This window comes from Danio aesculapii, chromosome 2, assembly GCF_903798145.1.
Source record: "Danio aesculapii chromosome 2, fDanAes4.1, whole genome shotgun sequence".
NCBI lineage: Eukaryota > Metazoa > Chordata > Actinopteri > Cypriniformes > Danionidae > Danio > Danio aesculapii.
In genome coordinates this window covers 42,939,772-42,957,874 of record NC_079436.1, presented here as the reverse complement: position 1 = coordinate 42,957,874, position 18,103 = coordinate 42,939,772, and the positions used below count along the sequence as shown (strand labels likewise).

The 18,103-nt window shown below is 34.0% G+C and overlaps 1 protein-coding gene across 1 annotated transcript in view; it reads left to right on the top strand.

Annotated features, from left to right (window-relative positions):
* Nucleotides 1-18,103, top strand: part of kcnq3 (potassium voltage-gated channel, KQT-like subfamily, member 3) — an 89,828-nt gene that overhangs the window by 31,347 nt on the left and 40,378 nt on the right. The window contains exons 3-4 of the mRNA XM_056479945.1: nucleotides 13,391-13,481; nucleotides 13,562-13,688. Coding sequence (XP_056335920.1) covers nucleotides 13,391-13,481; nucleotides 13,562-13,688 — 218 coding nt within the window. The remainder of the gene's footprint in view (nucleotides 1-13,390; nucleotides 13,482-13,561; nucleotides 13,689-18,103) is intronic.

Below are 18,103 nucleotides of genomic sequence, written 5' to 3'. Positions count from 1 at the left end.
ATTTTTTTTTTTTTTTTTTTATTTATTTTAGTTCATTTTATTTTATTTCATTTTTTAAAATATTTCCCCTACTTTTTACAGGCTACACCTACAGCCTATTTTTTATAATGCTTTTTTATCCTTAATGAGGCCTATTTTATTTTATTTATTTATTTATTTTATTTTATTTTATTTTATTTTTAATTATTTGAAACTTTATTTTGTTTTATTTTATAAATTTTTTTATTTTATTTTATTTTATTTTATTCAATTATTTATTTATTTATTTAATGTATTTTTAATTTTTTTAATAATTTATTTTATTACGTTTTTATTTAATTTATTTTTTCATTTTTATTTTTATATTTTGTTTGATTTAATTTAATTTATTTATTTATTTTTTATTATTTATTTATTTATTTTATCATCAGTATAAGTATGTATGGATATACATATGATAAAAATGATAAGTAACTTAAATATCTATGTAACAAAATTGTTATGTATAGTATTGTTTTGATCACATAATAAATATATATATATATAATATTGAATAAACGATTTGGGATGGCAAACAAACTAAACATATTTTTTTAAATCTGGAACCCAATTATTATATCAGTAATGCTGACTTGTAACTCATTAAAGGGATTGGTTTGGCATATGTCAAATTGTGGAGCCTACACATTTCTCTGTAAATTATTGTTATTATTATTATTTAATATATTTAATTCAATTTTTTCCCCTTATGCTTTCTGGACGATATTGTATTATGTTGTGTCCGACTGTTTGTGTATTGTAAAAAAGCCTTTGTACATTATTTTTTTTCCTGAAGTTTGTTCTGTTTATGTTATTGTTTATTTTCTTATGCTAAAAAACTATAAAAAGATTTAAGATTAAAAAAAAAAAAAATAATATTGAATAAATGGACTAAGCTGAAGGAAAATGAATGAATAAATATATAATACACATATTTTGTAAAAAAAAAAAAAAAAAAAAAAAAAAAAAACGTTTATTTTGGATTCATTTAACGTTGATTAATCTTTGCCCTGCACTACTTTTTATATTCTCTATATGACTATATTTATTGCTTGTTTAAAGCCTTCATTTTGGTAGTTTATTTTCTATGACTATTTTTATATTTTATTATAAAATGTGTTTTATAAAAAACTGTTTTTTAATTCGACCCCATGCTTTTAAGGAACAGACCTGCAGCCCTTTTTTCTTTTATGAATCACTTGTCTACACACACACACCTTAATGCATGTGTTTCGCTCTGTGTGTTCTGGTCTCCAGTGAGAGCTGTAATCTGCTGTTCCCTGAAATCAGCAGAGAAATACTGGACTTTCTACATCCACCTCACTAATAACCTCTAATGGGGCTACATGTCTCTCTCTCTCTCTCTCTCCCTCTCTCTCCCTCTCCTTCTTCACTCGAGAACAGTTGACTGCAATACTCAGCATACTCCAGTGTGTGTGTGTGTGTGTTTTATTATAAAGGCTGATGTGTCCTGTTATGACTCACCTCAAATATTGATGCTCCTATTACAGCCAATATGCCCTCATTATCGATCAGCCAGGTTACACACAGACGAACATACACACATTACTCTGAAGGCTTTAACAAGACACAGCACAGGCATATGGAAACTTCCATGACAGACATGCACAGTGTTACTGGTTTTGTACTATATCATAATTAGCAAAACCAGATAACTCCCTATATATACATTTTCATAAACTCTTTTTCTTACCTGCTTTTTTCTCTTTTCTATTGAACTTTATGATATATTTCAGATGTAAAAATGACACACTGCACACTGCAGATTTTAGTAAATGGGTCAAATGGGACAGTACTGCAAATTTGTAAAAGTCTTATGGCATGAAAAGCCAAAATTCGGCTTAGTCCCTTTATTAATCTGGGGTCACAATAGTGGAATGAATCACCAACTTATCCAGCATATTTTTTACGCAGTGGATGCCCTTCTAGCCACAACTCAACACTGGCCAACACCCATGCATTCACACTCATACAATACGGCACATTTAGTTTATTCAATTCACCTGTACCGCATGTCTTTGGACTGTGGGGGAAACCGGAGCACCCGCAGGAAACCCATGTGAACACAGGGAGAACATGCAAACTCCACACAGAAATGCCAACTGACCCAGCTGAGACTCGAACCAGCGACCTTCTTGCTGTGAGGCGATTGTGCTACCCATTGCGCCACCGTGATGCTCGGTTTCACATACAGAAACATTAAATACATTTAATTACTTCAAATAAAATGTCAAATGGGTGAAACAATTCAAAGGCCGGCACATGAGAACAGGGCAGTAATATTTCAGTCGATAAATTAAAGGGATAGTTTACCCCAAAATAAAATGAATCTGCTGTCAATTACTCGTCCTTCACTTGTTCCAAGCCTTTTCGAGTTTCTTTCTTCTGTTCAACAAAAAGGAAGATATGCTGAAGAATGTTGGGAACATAAAACTATTAACGTCCTTAGTAGGAACAAAAAAAAAATGCTATGAGAAATATAGCAATCAGCTATTTTGAAATTCTTTCCACTTAAACCGTCTTTCCACTAAACGTTCAGAAACATCCTAGTTCAGTCGAATTTATAGCCTCTTCGGTTCTAGTCATTGGCCGACTCCAGTTTAAACATTCTCACAATAAACAACTTGCAAATTGCACTACTTTGTGGACTCATGGGTGTGTACTCAAGGACGTTAATTAATTTTATGCGCAAAACTGGATTACCGCTTAAAAGATGTGTGAATAAAGCAGCGTTTCCATCCAACGAGTCAAAGCGAACAAAATCGTCACTCCCTGATTATCTGGCGCCAAATATCAACAGTAAAAACAAAGTTTGCTGCGATAAGAGAAGCTGTGTGAATCTTTTCTTCATTTAATAAACAACTTGCGCCTCAGAAGGCAATCATGACATGCAGTGAACGCGCTGTGGCGTTTGAAGGCGTGAGATGGAGAGCAGACACTTTAATTCTGGAGGTCATTAATAATATAATAACACTAATCCTAAGATGGTTATGGCATTTTAGAATGGCCAAAATAACATTTCCGATGTTTTACAATGTGCTCAGCCTGCTGGTTTATCCATTCACACACATTTTTATCATCACATGATCTCTTATAACAAAGTCACATGATCTTTTATAATGCGCATACTGGAATTTGTGCAATAAAAGTGTTTCCATCGTAGTTTATTCGCATCCTCTCTTATCGAATAAAAATGTTATCCCACTCAGTTATGCGCATGTTTTTTATGCACATTTTCAAAATTGATGTGCATCTTGGCGTTTCCATCTACCGATTTTTTTTTTTTTTTTTATGCGCATATCTAAAATGCGCATAAAAATAGGTGAATGGAAACACAGCTAGTGATTGTAGCTCATCACAAGACCCACACCGAATCTGTACGCACAGACATCCACTGATTTCCGAAAGAAAATTTAGCTCAGCTTTTTATTATCTGTCACACTTTATTTTGATGGTCCATTTGTTGAATTTAAGTTGCATTGCATCTATGTGCCATCTAATTCACATTAGATTATAAGCAGTAAGTTGACATGTACTTGTAAAGTTTCTTATAGTCATTTAAATGTCTGTTGAAGGAGCAGTATCAACAGATATTAAGCAGACAGTCTACTAATACTTTAATACCTTGTTATCTTATGTAAATGTGTGTAAATATATAATTATTAAACGAGTTATGTTCATTTCAGTAATATTTCTGACTAATAAACAGATGTTTACATGTATATGATTCATGTGCAATACAGTTTGTAAAGTCATATTTCTATATTTTATTATATAAGAGACTAATTCGTTTATCAAACAAAGTGGATCTAATAAGGGGTGACACGGTCGCTCAGTGGCTAGCACTGTCGCCTCACAGCAAGAAGGTTACTGGTTCGAGTCCCAGCTGGACCAGTTGGCATTTCTGTGTGGAATTTTCATGTTTTCCCTGTGTTCACATGGGTTTCCTCCGAGTGCTTCGGTTTCCCCCACAGTCCAAAGACATGCACTATAGAGGAATTGGATGAATTAAATTGGCCTTAGTGTATGAGTGTGTGTGAATGATTGAAAATGGGTGTTTCCCAGTGGGTTGTGTCTGGAAGGGCATCTGCTTGGTAAAACAAATACTGGAATAGTTGGTGGTTCCTTCCGCTGTTTATTTTGGCTTGAAAACACTGAACTTATTGTAAAAACATCCGCCTTCATTTCATTTAAAGCCATGCATCACCTTTAATATTCACCCTCCAAATCAGTCAATTAATATTTAAAGTGTGGGATTTATGTGTATTCAAGCAGAAAAATAATCGTAATAAAACGTAAACATGTCTGTTTTTCCATGCTTTGTGTCAAATGAGCATACATATGAGCACTGTGTTAAATGAGCATGCCTCACACTAGTGAGTGGGTTTGACAAACCACCTGTAGAGACACTCTTCTCTCTCACTAAAAAAACCCTCCCCCTCCTTACTCTAGCACTTTATTCTCTGAACACAAACAGTTTCTTTGTATAATTAGCACTTCTTGTGTGTATTGCCTCTTCTTGTTGAATCACTATATGCCTCTTCAATTTTAAGTCACTTTGGACAAAACCCTGTGCTAAATGTAAATAGTTGTGAAAATTAATTGAATCCTTATTTTTGTCTGTTTTTCCGACATTAATGAGGTTTTGGCTGTGAGCTTCCCTTGTTTTGTTGTTTCTGGAGTGTCAGAATAATGTGAAAAGGCTCCACCCTCTTCTGTACAAGCAGCAACTCATTTGCATTTAAAGGTCTCATTAAGTACTTTGAAATGTGCACTTTTTTATTCGATGTTTGACGTAATCTCAACAGAAAAAACGAAGAGAGGGTGGGACATAGAGTAGCTCCTCCCCTTTAAAAACAGCCAATAGTTTTTTGGTTTTATCACAGCTCTGCCTGTTAGAGTGGTTAAACCAAAGTCAAATGAAAAGCAAATGTGAAGCATCATAAAGGGGCGGGGCATGTCAGATTCTAGAGAGCATTTGATTGGTCAAGATTTGATGAGAATCTGAAGTATGAGGTGATGTGAAGAAAAAAAAAAACGATCCATTTAGGCACCAAACACCAAAAAAGTGACCAAACAAGCTTTACATGTTTATATCCTTTTTATTTCTTCTAAATGAGAATTTTACTTGCACACTAGCTTATAGATATTCTTGAAGACTAACATATTGATACTAACATCTAATTTCACTGGATCTTTAAAGAGACATGGACAAATACAGCATGTTTTGCTCAAACCCAAAAATGGGGCAAATCCGACAAGCTGTGAAAGATCTGAAAGATCTGTGGGGCATTGAGTGGAACTGAAATAAACTAAATCTTATAAAAAGGGGCATAATATGTTGCCGTCAAAACTTTGCAGAGCTTTTTACATTCACATACAGCTAGATTACACACGTCTACACACTACACAGTTGTCTCCATTGAGTAGACTATAAAATGATCCCAGATTTTCCTCTGACCAGCTGAATCACTATTGATTGTTGTGAATAGCTCTCGCCAAGCTCTGTAGTCAACAAACTTCTCTAACAAATGTGTAGCTCTTTGTAAACAGCCTTGAAGGGGTCATTTTACCAGCAATCAAATTGTCCTTGATTCTGTTAGATATGAAGAGCTTGATATACTGTGGCAACATACTTTAACTTCTACATTCCCTCCAGTCAAAAAAGAGCTTTTATTGCAATTGAACTGAAATAAGGACACTTTATAAATGTCTGCAACTTTCTGATGTCAGATAATGTTAACGCATAATTGTCAACAGTTACATAACAATGACGCCTGCTCAGATGCTTGTATTATACTTCATTGCTGGAATGCAGGCATCTGATTTAATTATGAAATAAGACACCACCATCATGTTCTGCCTTTCATATCCTACTCAAATACACCCTGCTGTGCTGTTCGTATTACACTGTATATTGTAAAGACGGTACAAACTTGAATATCAGAGAAAGACGGAAAAAGGTAGACTGAAAAATGCTAAAAATACAGCATGCAATATTTTACTTTACAAATAGTAATAATAATTTGTATTAATTAGTTAGTATTAATAAAATAAAAATATAATGATATTAATTGATCACATTTAAATATGATTGTGCTTATATATATATATGTATATAGTTGAAGTCAGAATTATTAGCCCCCCTGAATTATTAGCCCCCTATTTAATTTTTTTCCCCAATTTCAGTTTAAATGAGAGATTTTTTTCAACACATTTATAAACAATAGTTTTAATAACTTATTTCTAATAACTGATTTATTTGATCTTTGCCATGATGACAGTAAATAATATTTTACTAGATATTTTTCAAGACACTTCTATACAGCTTAAAGTGACATTTAAAGGCTTAACTAGGTTAATTAGGTTAACAAGGTAGGTTAGGATAATTATTAGGCAACTTATTGTATAACGATGGTTTGTTCTGTAGACTATCGAAAAAAATGGGGGGTAAAAATTCTGACTTCAACTGTGTGTATATATATATATATATATATATATATATATATATATATATATATATATATAGGGCTGCACAACATATATCATTTCAGCTTCAATATCGCAATGTGCGAGTCCGAAAAAGTCACATTGCTGGGATCTGCAATATAGTTTGGAATATAGTTGACCAGACATTACAGTTAACAGCATAGTGGAGTCTTTTCAGATTTTGAAAGTTAACTGACATCATTTCAAGCAAATTTAAGCCATTTTGGCACATTAAAATTAAACATTTGTAGCTTAAAGTGTACAATATATAATTATTTACTCAATGAAAATGATACATGGTGCAGTGGGTAGCGCTCTTCCCTCACAGCAAGAAGGTCACTGGTTCAAGCCTCTGCTGGGTCAGTTGGCATTTCTGTGTGGCGTTTGCATGTTCTCCCTGTGTTTGCGTGGGTTTCCTCCGGGTGCTCCGGTTTCCCCCACAAGTCCAAAGACATGTGCTATAGGTGAATTGGGTAAGCTAAATTGTCCATAGTGTATGTGTGTGAATGAGTGAATGGATGTTTCCCAGTGATGGGTTACAGCTGGAAAGGCATCTGCTGAATAAAACATGTGCTGGATAAGTTGGCATGTGGAACCCTGCATCTTTTTTTTTACGGTGTATATTGAAAAACTAATTAATAATAAGAAATATGTAAATCAAAATGTTAAAAGTTGAAAATGAGAAATATTGCTTTTGCAAATGTTGTCATATTTTTTTTGCTAAGTTCAAGTTTAAATTTTTTCATATTTACTTTATTACACTTTGTAATGTGTTTATATTACTATGTTTATATCACTTGCCGGCAGCTAGCTCTCCGCAACTCTCACATGGTCGCCAACTGAAGCTTAGCGGTCAGTACCTAAATGGGAGACCACATGGAAAAACTAGGTTGGTGCCGGAAGTGGTCTTAGTGAGCCCAGCAGGAGGCCTGTGTGGGTCCTAATGCCCCAGTATATTTATGGGGACTCGTCTTTCGGATGAGATGTTAAGCCAAGGTCCTGACTCCCTGTGGTCGTTAAAAATCCCAGGACATCCTTCGAAAAAGAGTAGGGATTTAAGCCTGGCATCCTAGACAAATTTGCCCACTGGCCTCTGTCTATCATGGCCTCCTTACCTATCATAATTGGCTTCATCACTCTGTCTTCTCTCCACCAATCAGCTGGTGTGCGGTCTGGCTCAATATGCTGCTGTCATGTCATCCAGGTCGATGCTGCACACTGGTGGTGGATGAGGAGATTCCCTAAGGAATAATTATTGTTACTTTTTAGTTTTAAGATGAAATGCCATAGTAATAATCTAAAACATTCATAATTGTAGTGTGGAGATGCACGTCTGAAGTAGTATAATATTATACATACACACAAATACATGGATATAATACATGTCCTAGTTGTTTCATAATTAACTCGCATGATAAAGCTGTTGTCTGTTCCATTTTATTACCAGCATAATCACAAGTAATAAGTAATGCTTCCGAGTGGACATCCTGGGTGTCATGGCATTCCATCATTCTGTGTTGCGGAGAAACGCGGCTCCTCAAGAAAATCCTGCACACTTCAGTTGAGGCCAAGAGAGAGAGAGAGAGAGAGAGAGAGAGAGAGAGAGAGAGAGAGAAAGAGGTTCGACCATTAAAGGTTATTAGTGAGCCGATGCTAAAAGCTTTCACTAAGCCTGAACCTGTGCGTGTGCATATGTGTGTTTGTGTGTGTACGTGTTGTCATGGAAACAGCACAGATATAACCTACAAATGTGGAACCATAGTAACTGCCAACAGGTCAACTGACGGATGGAGTGAGGATGATAAAAAAGAGATGTGTGTGTGTGTGTGTGTGTGTTTGTGTGAGTCTGCAATACAGCTCATTCCTAAACACAACAGCAGAAATAGCTAGCGGAGGACAGCAATGTAATCATATAAACATTAACTGTAGCTCTTTTGCAGAATGTGATCTCATTGTCTAAGCATTATATAGTATATCTACATCTATATGTACCACATTGTATTGTATTTTTTGTAAACATTCGACAATGCAATGATTCAAAATGGATCTTTATTGGTTATTTTGTGATTGTTGAATAAATTTTCTTTGCTTTTGTAATTTTTTTTAATATACATATTTTTTATTTAATAAAAATGTTTTAATTAAACAAATTATTTAATAAAATTTAATATAAAAAATATAAAAAATGTAATAAAAATTATATATATATATTTTAAATATATAATTTATTAGTTTTTATTTGTTTATTTGTGTAATTTTAATTGTTTTATTTTAATACATCAAGTTAAATAAACAGAAATGTGAAGTGTTGCTTTGGCTTTGTTTACAAGTTTTAAATTCTATTTTTATGACCATATTCTGCAATTCTGTCTTTATTTTCTACGTCACAGAAGTCATGCAACCTTATTTATGGTTCACTTTTTCATCCGTGATGCCAGATTAAACTTCTGCCATCCTATTTTTTTAGGGTTAGTTCAACCAAATATGAAGTACTTTCAAAGAATTATGAGTTTCTTTCTTCATTCATTTCTTTTCGGCTTAGTCCCTTTATTAATTTGGGGTCACCACAGCGGAATGAACCACCAACTCATTCACACACATATGGACAATTTAGCCCACCCAATTCACAAGAAACCGGAGCACCTGGAGGAAACTCACGTGATCACAGGGAGAACATGCAAACTCCACACAGAAATGCCAACTGACCGGAGATATATCCAGCTGCAGACCCGCAAACCAACACAGGTTTTAGGCACACACAATCTAGCACACACGATCCATGCAAACCATATAACTGACTAACTCCTTAGGAACATTATCGCCACCTCCTGAATTTCACAAATATGATTTCCCATTTCAGTCATATCATTATTATATCGTAACAATCATTTTAACATCTCTGCAGTTTCTGAACTCAAATTATGTAAATAAAATAATTGGTTAAACACTTATGACTTTATTCATGTGTCCACATACACAAAGAAAACATGATAGAGCGTCTAATTGTAGGATTAAGTGTAATAAACTAATTCAGGATCTTAATATTATCATACTTGGTTATAATTGCTTTGTTGTAAAATATAAAAAGCAAACAATAATGTGTCACATTAAAATGAATTACTATAGTTATAGTATATATATATATATATATATATATGATGTGTTAAACATAATTTGCGAAATATTTAAAAAAGAAAAAAAAATTCAAAAGGGGTTTAATAATTCTGATTTTAACTGTATATATCTAAATTATTCCTAAATGTAACTGGAAAACCATCTAAAAACACAACTGGAGTGATGCAAGATAATTTAAGAAATCATTTGCGTGAACATTAATTTCGTTTGAATTAAATTCTATAGACACTTCTATCGAATACAAAAAGATGTTTTATAGAACTATCTGTTGTGTTGTCGCTTTCACTCCAAAATGGCAGAATCCGGGGCTGTTGCTGGGCGCTGCTGTTGCAATGGAACGTTCTATTGAGTGTCGCCTCTTGGTCATTTGACGATTCTAATCATTTAATGATTCAAATCCACTCAAATATGTGATGATTCAAACCTGTAGAAATTTTGAACGAATCGCGGTACATGTTTTGAACAGAGGGGGTGCAAACTCACTTTACCTGCACTTCAGCGGCGAGCAAGAGCTGGGGCGGCAGAGTAAAATGACAGCGATGTAGTGCGCCAGACAAAACACAAACTGTGTGCAAATACTGCGAAAAGACGCTTACTTACACTAACAGAACCACAAATATGATGCACAAAAGCAGTCAGCACAGTGAAAAACTGCTGTCACAGATGTCTAAGAAGCAATAAAACTATTAATAAGCCAAACCACATGGACCGGATGATATGCAGCTCCGCTTGCTCGACGAGTGCTACTGAGATCACACGGTGCATCAGTTTTTTCATAGCAAAAGTGTTTTTCAGACTGAAAGAGAAAGTTGTTCTGGTACAGAAGTAGGTATTAGATTATTTTTACCCTCTCCTTTTCAAATTAATTTATGCATATTTTAATAATTTGCTTATTATTATTGAATATTTAAACATGTTTAAGATTAAGAAGTGTATCACTGATACTTATACTAATTAATTATACAAGTAATATTAATTATTCACCTTCATAATCTTGTTGAACTCCTCTCTTTATCCTACTATATAATTATTAATTTTATGACCATTGGTCATTTGACCACCTCTGTACACACTGCTCTCTGGTTTAGGAAAGGCTTTCCTCTCCACACCAGCATCTCAGTCCCCAGTGAAAGAGTTTTTTCATCAGCGGGGGACATTGTAAATGTGCAAAGACCTCCGCTTATGCCTGAAAACATAGATGTGCTGATATTTCTTTACAAAATGTAAAATCCCAGCACAGTCCAGTTTTAGTTTATATTAGTGAGTCTTCTTTAGTTTGTATTCTTTTTTGTTTTTTAAATAGCAATTTGGTTATGGCAGAAAATATATTATTTTGCAAAAAGTGTGCAGCATTTAAGAAAAAAATGAAAGGGCTTTTCACCTTAAATTTGTTTCTAATAGTTTAAAAAAAAAGTTGTGATTAAATTGTATCGTATCGTGAATCGTATTGAATAGTGAGTCTGGTGAATCGTTACATTCCTAAAGTTACCTTAATTGTTTTTGCTAATTTAAGTGGATTGAACATAAAACAATTAAGTTATCCCAAAAAAACCTCAAGAATTGTGTTTATTCAGCTCATTTTGTATAAGTAGTTTGAACAGATACAAAAATATATATTTTGAAGAAAATTGGAAATGTGTAAACATCGACTTCTATTGTTTTCCTCTATTTACTTTCTTCAATGGAAATCAATGGCTATCTGTTTCCAAAATAGTTCAGAAAAACAACCTATCCAGTACTGAAATGAACAAAATAAGGTCTGAAATATAATTATAACCAATGTTTTTTTTGTTCAGTGTTGTTAAATAATACAACCCTACTCATAGTTGGTCCCAAGCTTTCACAATATCCAGGAAACAAGCACAGCATGCGTCATTGTTTGGGCTTGAAATTCAGTAAGGGAATTTAATGAGAGCCCTATACAGTGTACAGTAGGTTTCTGATTACCTGTCGTGAAAAAATGAAGCTTGTACTGTAAATCTTGCCAGCTCAGCATTTGGAAGGAAGATTGTTGTGCAAGTGTGTCTTTCTCTCGCTGAATGCAGTTCATGCACAGCCCCCTCTGCTGGTAAAATCATATCATAATCATCCATATCTAAAGGTAGCAGGTCTTTCTGGGAAAAAAAAAAGATTTTACAATGACTCAGCTGAGGTATCCATAGCAACTGAAAAGATCTTCATCCCTGATTCTCAGACAGATATGTTTATATATTGAATATATGTGAGAGATTGTACCTGCTTTGTTGATAGTTACAACAAACAGTGTGTGCTCTTTTAAAAGAAAAAGGTTCTTTATTGGCATTGATGGTTATGAAGAACCCTCAAAGGGGGCCTATTATGCTTCTTTTTTACAAGATGTAAAATAAGTCTTTGATGTCTAGAGTGTGTCTCTAGAGAAGTTTCTCAAAATACACCACAAATGATGTTTTTTACTGCCCCTTTTAGACTTTGACCCTAATTAAGACATTTTGGTGACTGTCGCTTTAAATTCAATTGAGATTGTACTTTTTTCAAAAGAGGGCGGGGCTACAAATGCTTATGTGTCAGCATAGTGGAAGATTTAAAAACATGCTAATGTTATGAGGGTGAGGTCATCACTACTGGGCGGGGTGTTCCTCCTCACGTACAAAGGGAGAATGTCAATCAAAGTGTTTTTTTGAAGTGTGATTATAATGTAGGATGGAAAATTATCATATGCATTTGTTTATATGGCAAAACATGTCTTTTTCACCAAGAAGATTCAGACCAACTCCAAAGGCAGATACTGATAAGATCAGGGACTGGTGTGAGGACTTTAAGGGGTTTAACGGTGTGGTCACATGTTGATTGGTCAGTTTGTACACTGAAAAAAATTATTCAAAGATGATTCCTTGGATTTACTAATTTTTTTTAAGTTAAAGGGTTGTACATAGTTTATTTGGGCTGAATTTAAACAAACGAATTAAGTTAAACATTACTTAATTTAATTTGTTTGTTTAAATTCAACCCAATTAAATTGTTTGCAACAGTTTTGCAGACATCATTTTTTTCATAGTATGTCTCAGTATTTGGGCTTTGGTCACATGGTCAAGAAAGAGGTGTTAAACTTTGCTCTGGGCTTCTTTTCCTGCTCTGTCTCTCTCCCACTTTCTCCCTCTCTCTCAGGTAACTTTATTTTATATTTAAGCTGGGTACAATTGTATATTTATGATTTTTATCATCTATCATATAGTTATTTGTGACAAATTCAGTTGTAACCACAGAGAGTTATTATCAATAAATCATTTCATTTTCAAGTATTTGACATCTTTGCGAAAAATCTTCAAAAATATGTTTACTTATCACTCAGTTTTTTTTTCTTCCACCCATTTTTTTTTCTCCACCATAACGTCCCTTCTGGGTCTTCGTACAAACTTACATACTGCACCTTTAATTTTATGTTCATCAATATAAACATTCAGCAGCCACACCATGTATCCAAACAAATATTGTTTTTGCATTTCATTTACTACAGTACTCTTTTAAAATCAAAAATAATTAAAAAATACTTTAAAAACTTTTCTTTTTGTACTCTTCAGTTCAAATGTAAACATTATATCTGAAAATGACTAAAAATGGAGTTATCTATGATTGCAAAAATCCATTTTATATAAATCATGCTTCTGTATAATCTGAGTTAGAAGTGTATTAGGATATTAAGATATGAATATTTGGTCAAAGATCACAATCCCTGTTTCTTATTCTCTAGGTTTCTGATTGTTTTGGGATGTCTGATTCTATCGATATTAACAACGTTCAAAGAGCACGAGAAGGATTCGGCTCACTGGCTGGTTATTCTGGTGAGTGTGTGTATTTTGTACTTGTGTGTGTGTGTGTGTGTGTTGGGAGGGAAATGACTGAATGTTTCTCTCACCTGTAGGAGACGTTTACCATCTTTATTTTTGGAGGTGAGTTTGCATTGAGGATATGGGCCGCCGGCTGCTGCTGTCGATATAAAGGCTGGAGAGGACGGCTCAAATTTGCCCGCAAACCGCTGTGTGTCCTGGGTGAGTTGAACACACAGACCCAAACAAACACACACTCTCACTCAAACACACACACATATGCATATACTGTCACAGTGGCTGTTGCAACGATATCGCAAGTCTTAAATTAAACATCAGCAAGGAGCAAATTAGAAACAGTAAAAGCATTGGCTACACACACTAACAGCAGATGAGGAACAGGCCCGGATTAAGAATTCAGAGGCCCCTGGGCACAATGTCTTGTAGGGTCCCCTACCTGGCCACATCCCTATAGTTGAATTAAAAAATAAGATTAATATAATATTTTTTAATAAATTAATCTATAATGTATTGCCCACATTTTTTTAAATAAACGATATACAGTACATATATTTCTACTCTACAAAGATTTAACTTATTTTTAAAGCATTTAAAGCATACTTTGAAAAACAAATACTAATACTACTAGTGAAAATTAATGGATTTTAATATACAGTACTTGTTCAAGTTCACAGAAGCAGTACTAGAATATATATTTAAGGTTATTTTTAATGTATAACTTCTACAAACTTATAATGCATATGATTTGGATAATACACCTCTCCAATCCAGTTCTATTAATCTGAGTCCTCCATAATGCACACACTTATTAATGATTCCTACTTGTCTTCCTCATGATGAAGAGTAGGCAAAATCTGATATGTAGTGGGGGAAAAAGAAGAACGTGTTCATCAGACGCTGGATTCGAACCGGGTTCATGACCACGTGAACTCGTCAAAACATGTCATGCGTTTTACAAGCTACACCACTCGCACTGCTGTTGGCTGTGCTCTTTAGTTATGTTGTCTCTGTTGATCAAACAGTTATAGGCGAGAATCACTCAACTAGCTTATTTCAACAAGGTGTGCTATTTGTACTTAAATAGACACTCCAAAATCGGTATTTTTTTCCCACCTCGCAGGGGCCCCAAGTTCGCACGGGCTCCAGGGCTTGTGCCCATAATACCCATTGGTTAATCCAGCCCTGATGAGGACTGACAAACAATAGAAGCAAACAGGCAGTTTCCTGTAAAAAAAAAAATTGTGATTCATAATTTTCTTCTGTTTATTTGCAGTTTTGATTTGCATTATGAGAGCTTTGACTGGATCCCGTTTACACTAACCTACTTACTTACCGTTTAGTCAGAAGATGACACCAAACAACTAAGAGCAGTGGCATGACCCTCCTGAATTATTAGCCCCCCTGGATATTTTTCCCCAATTTCTAATAACTCATTTATTTTATCTTTGCCATGGTGAGAGTACATATTTTACTAGATATTTTTCAAGATACTACACTGCAAAAATGCTTTTCCTACTTAGATTTTTTGTCTTGTTTCAAGTCCAAATGTCTAAAAATTCCTAAATCAAGAAGATATTTCTAGACAAGCAAATCATAATGTCTCATTTTCAGAAATATTTTTTTTCCTTAAAACAAGCAAAATAATCTGCCAATGGGGTAAGGAAAATAATCTTATGCCAAAAGCAAAAAACAGGATTATTTTTCTTACCCCATTGGCAGATTATTTTGCTTGTTTTAAGGAAAAACTCACTTAATATTGGCATATTATTGCTGAAAAGAAAAGCCATTATCTTTTGCTTGTCTAGAAAACGCTATTTTTAGATAAAAGTATTTTTAGATATTTGGATTAAAAACAAGACCAAAAATTGAAGTAAGAAAAGCCTTTTTTTGCAGTGTAGTATTCAGCTTAAAGTGCAATTTAAAGGTTAATTAGGCAAGGTAGAGTAATTAGGCAAAACAAAACAAAACGATGGTTTGTTCTGTAGACAGTAGAATAAAAATATTGCTTAAGGCTAATAATATTAACCTTAAAATGTTTTCAAAAAATTAAAAGCTGCTTTTATTCTAGCTGAAATAAGACTTTCTCAAGAAGAAAAAATATTATCAGACATACTGTGAAAATGGCGATGCAGTGGTGCAGTAGGTAGTGCTGTCGCCTCACAGCAAGAAGGTCGCTGGTTCGAGCCTCGGCCGGGTCAGTTGGTGTTTCTGTGTGGAGTTTGCATGTTCTCCCTGCATTCGCGTGGGTTTCCTCCGGGTGCTCCGGTTTCCCCCACAAGTCCAAAGACATGCGGTACAGGTGAATTGGGTAGGCTAAATTGTCCGTAGTGTGTGTGGATGTTTCCCAGAGATGGGTTGTGGCTGGAAGGGCATCCATTGCGTAAAACAAATGCTGGATAAGTTGGCGGTTCATTCTGCTGTGGCGACCCCAGATTAATAAAGGGACTAAGCCGACAAGAAAATGAATGAATGAATACTGTGAAAATGTCCTTGCTCTGTTAAACATAATTTGGGAAATATTTGAAAAAGAAAAAAAAATTCACAGGAGGGCGAATAATTTTGACTTCAACTGTATATATAACCTATATAAATAAAATAACAGTCAAGATGATTCGTAGTACCTGGATAAGGTTATCATGGAATCTCATGATTGATCAGAATCAAGAATTCCAGAAATTCATGTTATAAAAAAAAAAAAAAAATATATATATATATATATATATATATATATATATATATATATATATATATATATATATATATATATATATATATATATATATATATATAGCTGAAGTCAGAATTATTAGCCCCCTGAATTATTAGCCCCCCTGTTAATTTTTTCCCCCAATTTCTGTTTAACAGAGAGAAGATTTTTTCAACACATTTCTAAACATAATAGTTTTAATAACTCATCTGATAACTGATTTATTTTATCTTTGCCATGATGATAGTAAATAATATTTGACTAGATATTTTTCAAGACACTTCTATACAACTTAAAGTGACATTTAAAGGCTTAACTAGGTTAATAAGGTTAACTAGGCAGGTTAGGGTAATTAGACAAGTTATTGTATAACGATGGTTTGTTCTGTAGACTATCGAAAAAACATTAGCTTAAAGGGCTAATAATGTTGACCTTAAAACTGAACATCATTTGGGAAATATTTAAAAAAGAAAACAAAATTCATAGGGGGGCTAATAATTCTGACTTTAACTATATATATATATATATATATATATATATATATATATATATATATATATATATATATATATATATATATATATATATATATATATATATATTTATATTTATATTTATATATTTATATTTATATATATATGTGTTTCACTTTTTGAATTGAATTAGGGCGTACTTTGCCTTGAATCGTGCTGAAGCACCTCCCCTCTCCCATGACAACCTGCACTCGCACTGCGTCTTTACCTTCTGAGCGCAAGCACGCTTACATCATCAATGATGCGACTGTTCAGTTTAACAGGAAGAGAAGCTCTCTTGCACAGCACAGTGGACATTGCTTTAGTTATATCATTTTGTATTATTTTTAGTCATTTGATATGCAGTGACACAGTCAAATATTTTGCTGAACAGATCAGTCACTTATGATGCTCAAAAATTATCATGAAAGTCCTTGTGCTGCACGTATTAGGAGGTTTGCTAAAGGTGTAGCTAAAGTACAGCGAGGGGTTTGCATCTTTAATAAACTATGACAGTTTGCGTTCATTGAAAAGTAAGAATGATTAAGAAATCCGGATGAAACAGTACCTTCTTCAGTTTCTGGCTCAGATGTGCTTTGCACTCACACTACAAGCGTACAGCGCCAAAGCCCAACCGTACAGTGAATCAGGGTTGGAACTAAACTGTGCTGGGCTGCAGCCCTCCAGTATCTGAGTTTGACACCCTTGCTGTAAAGGGTCACAAAAATTATGCTATATTGATGTGCACAGTATCCGCAGCTATATCCCTTCTAGACCTAATTACCAGATTTAAGTGCATTCATTGATTCGATGTGACTAATAACAAAGTCATTTCAAACTAAGTCATTTCACTTGGGGGCCATCTTTGAAACGCCTTTCGGGCAGTATGCTCGGGCATTCTGTTTGAATGGGGAAACATCAAATTCTCCAAATCTGTTTGCCAAGTTTACAATTAAATTTTATATTCAATATCACCAATAAAGTTAACGTCAATGGTCTCTTTAAGTTTGTTTCTAAACATTCGAATTAAACAAAATCTGCATATTTTAATTTGGGTCAAACGTTTTGGTCGTTTGAGTAGTTGCTGTCATGTGATGTGTGATGTATTCAAAGGCAGGGCTTAATTCACCATATTGACTGTCACCATATTGTCTTTTCCCCATTCAAAACTATGCAATTGACATGTCTTGTGTATTCTAACGTCTTTGCTAATAATCACAAAACTATATAATTCTATATAATTCACATGACAAGAGAATTATAAAAGGTAATATTTTGGTTTAGGGGTCTCCAACTACAGTCTGATATGCATGCATGGACAAAAAACACTTTCACTGTCTTATAATAAGCATTTATTTTTACCTTATTATCCCAATGACTCCCATATGATTCGTTCA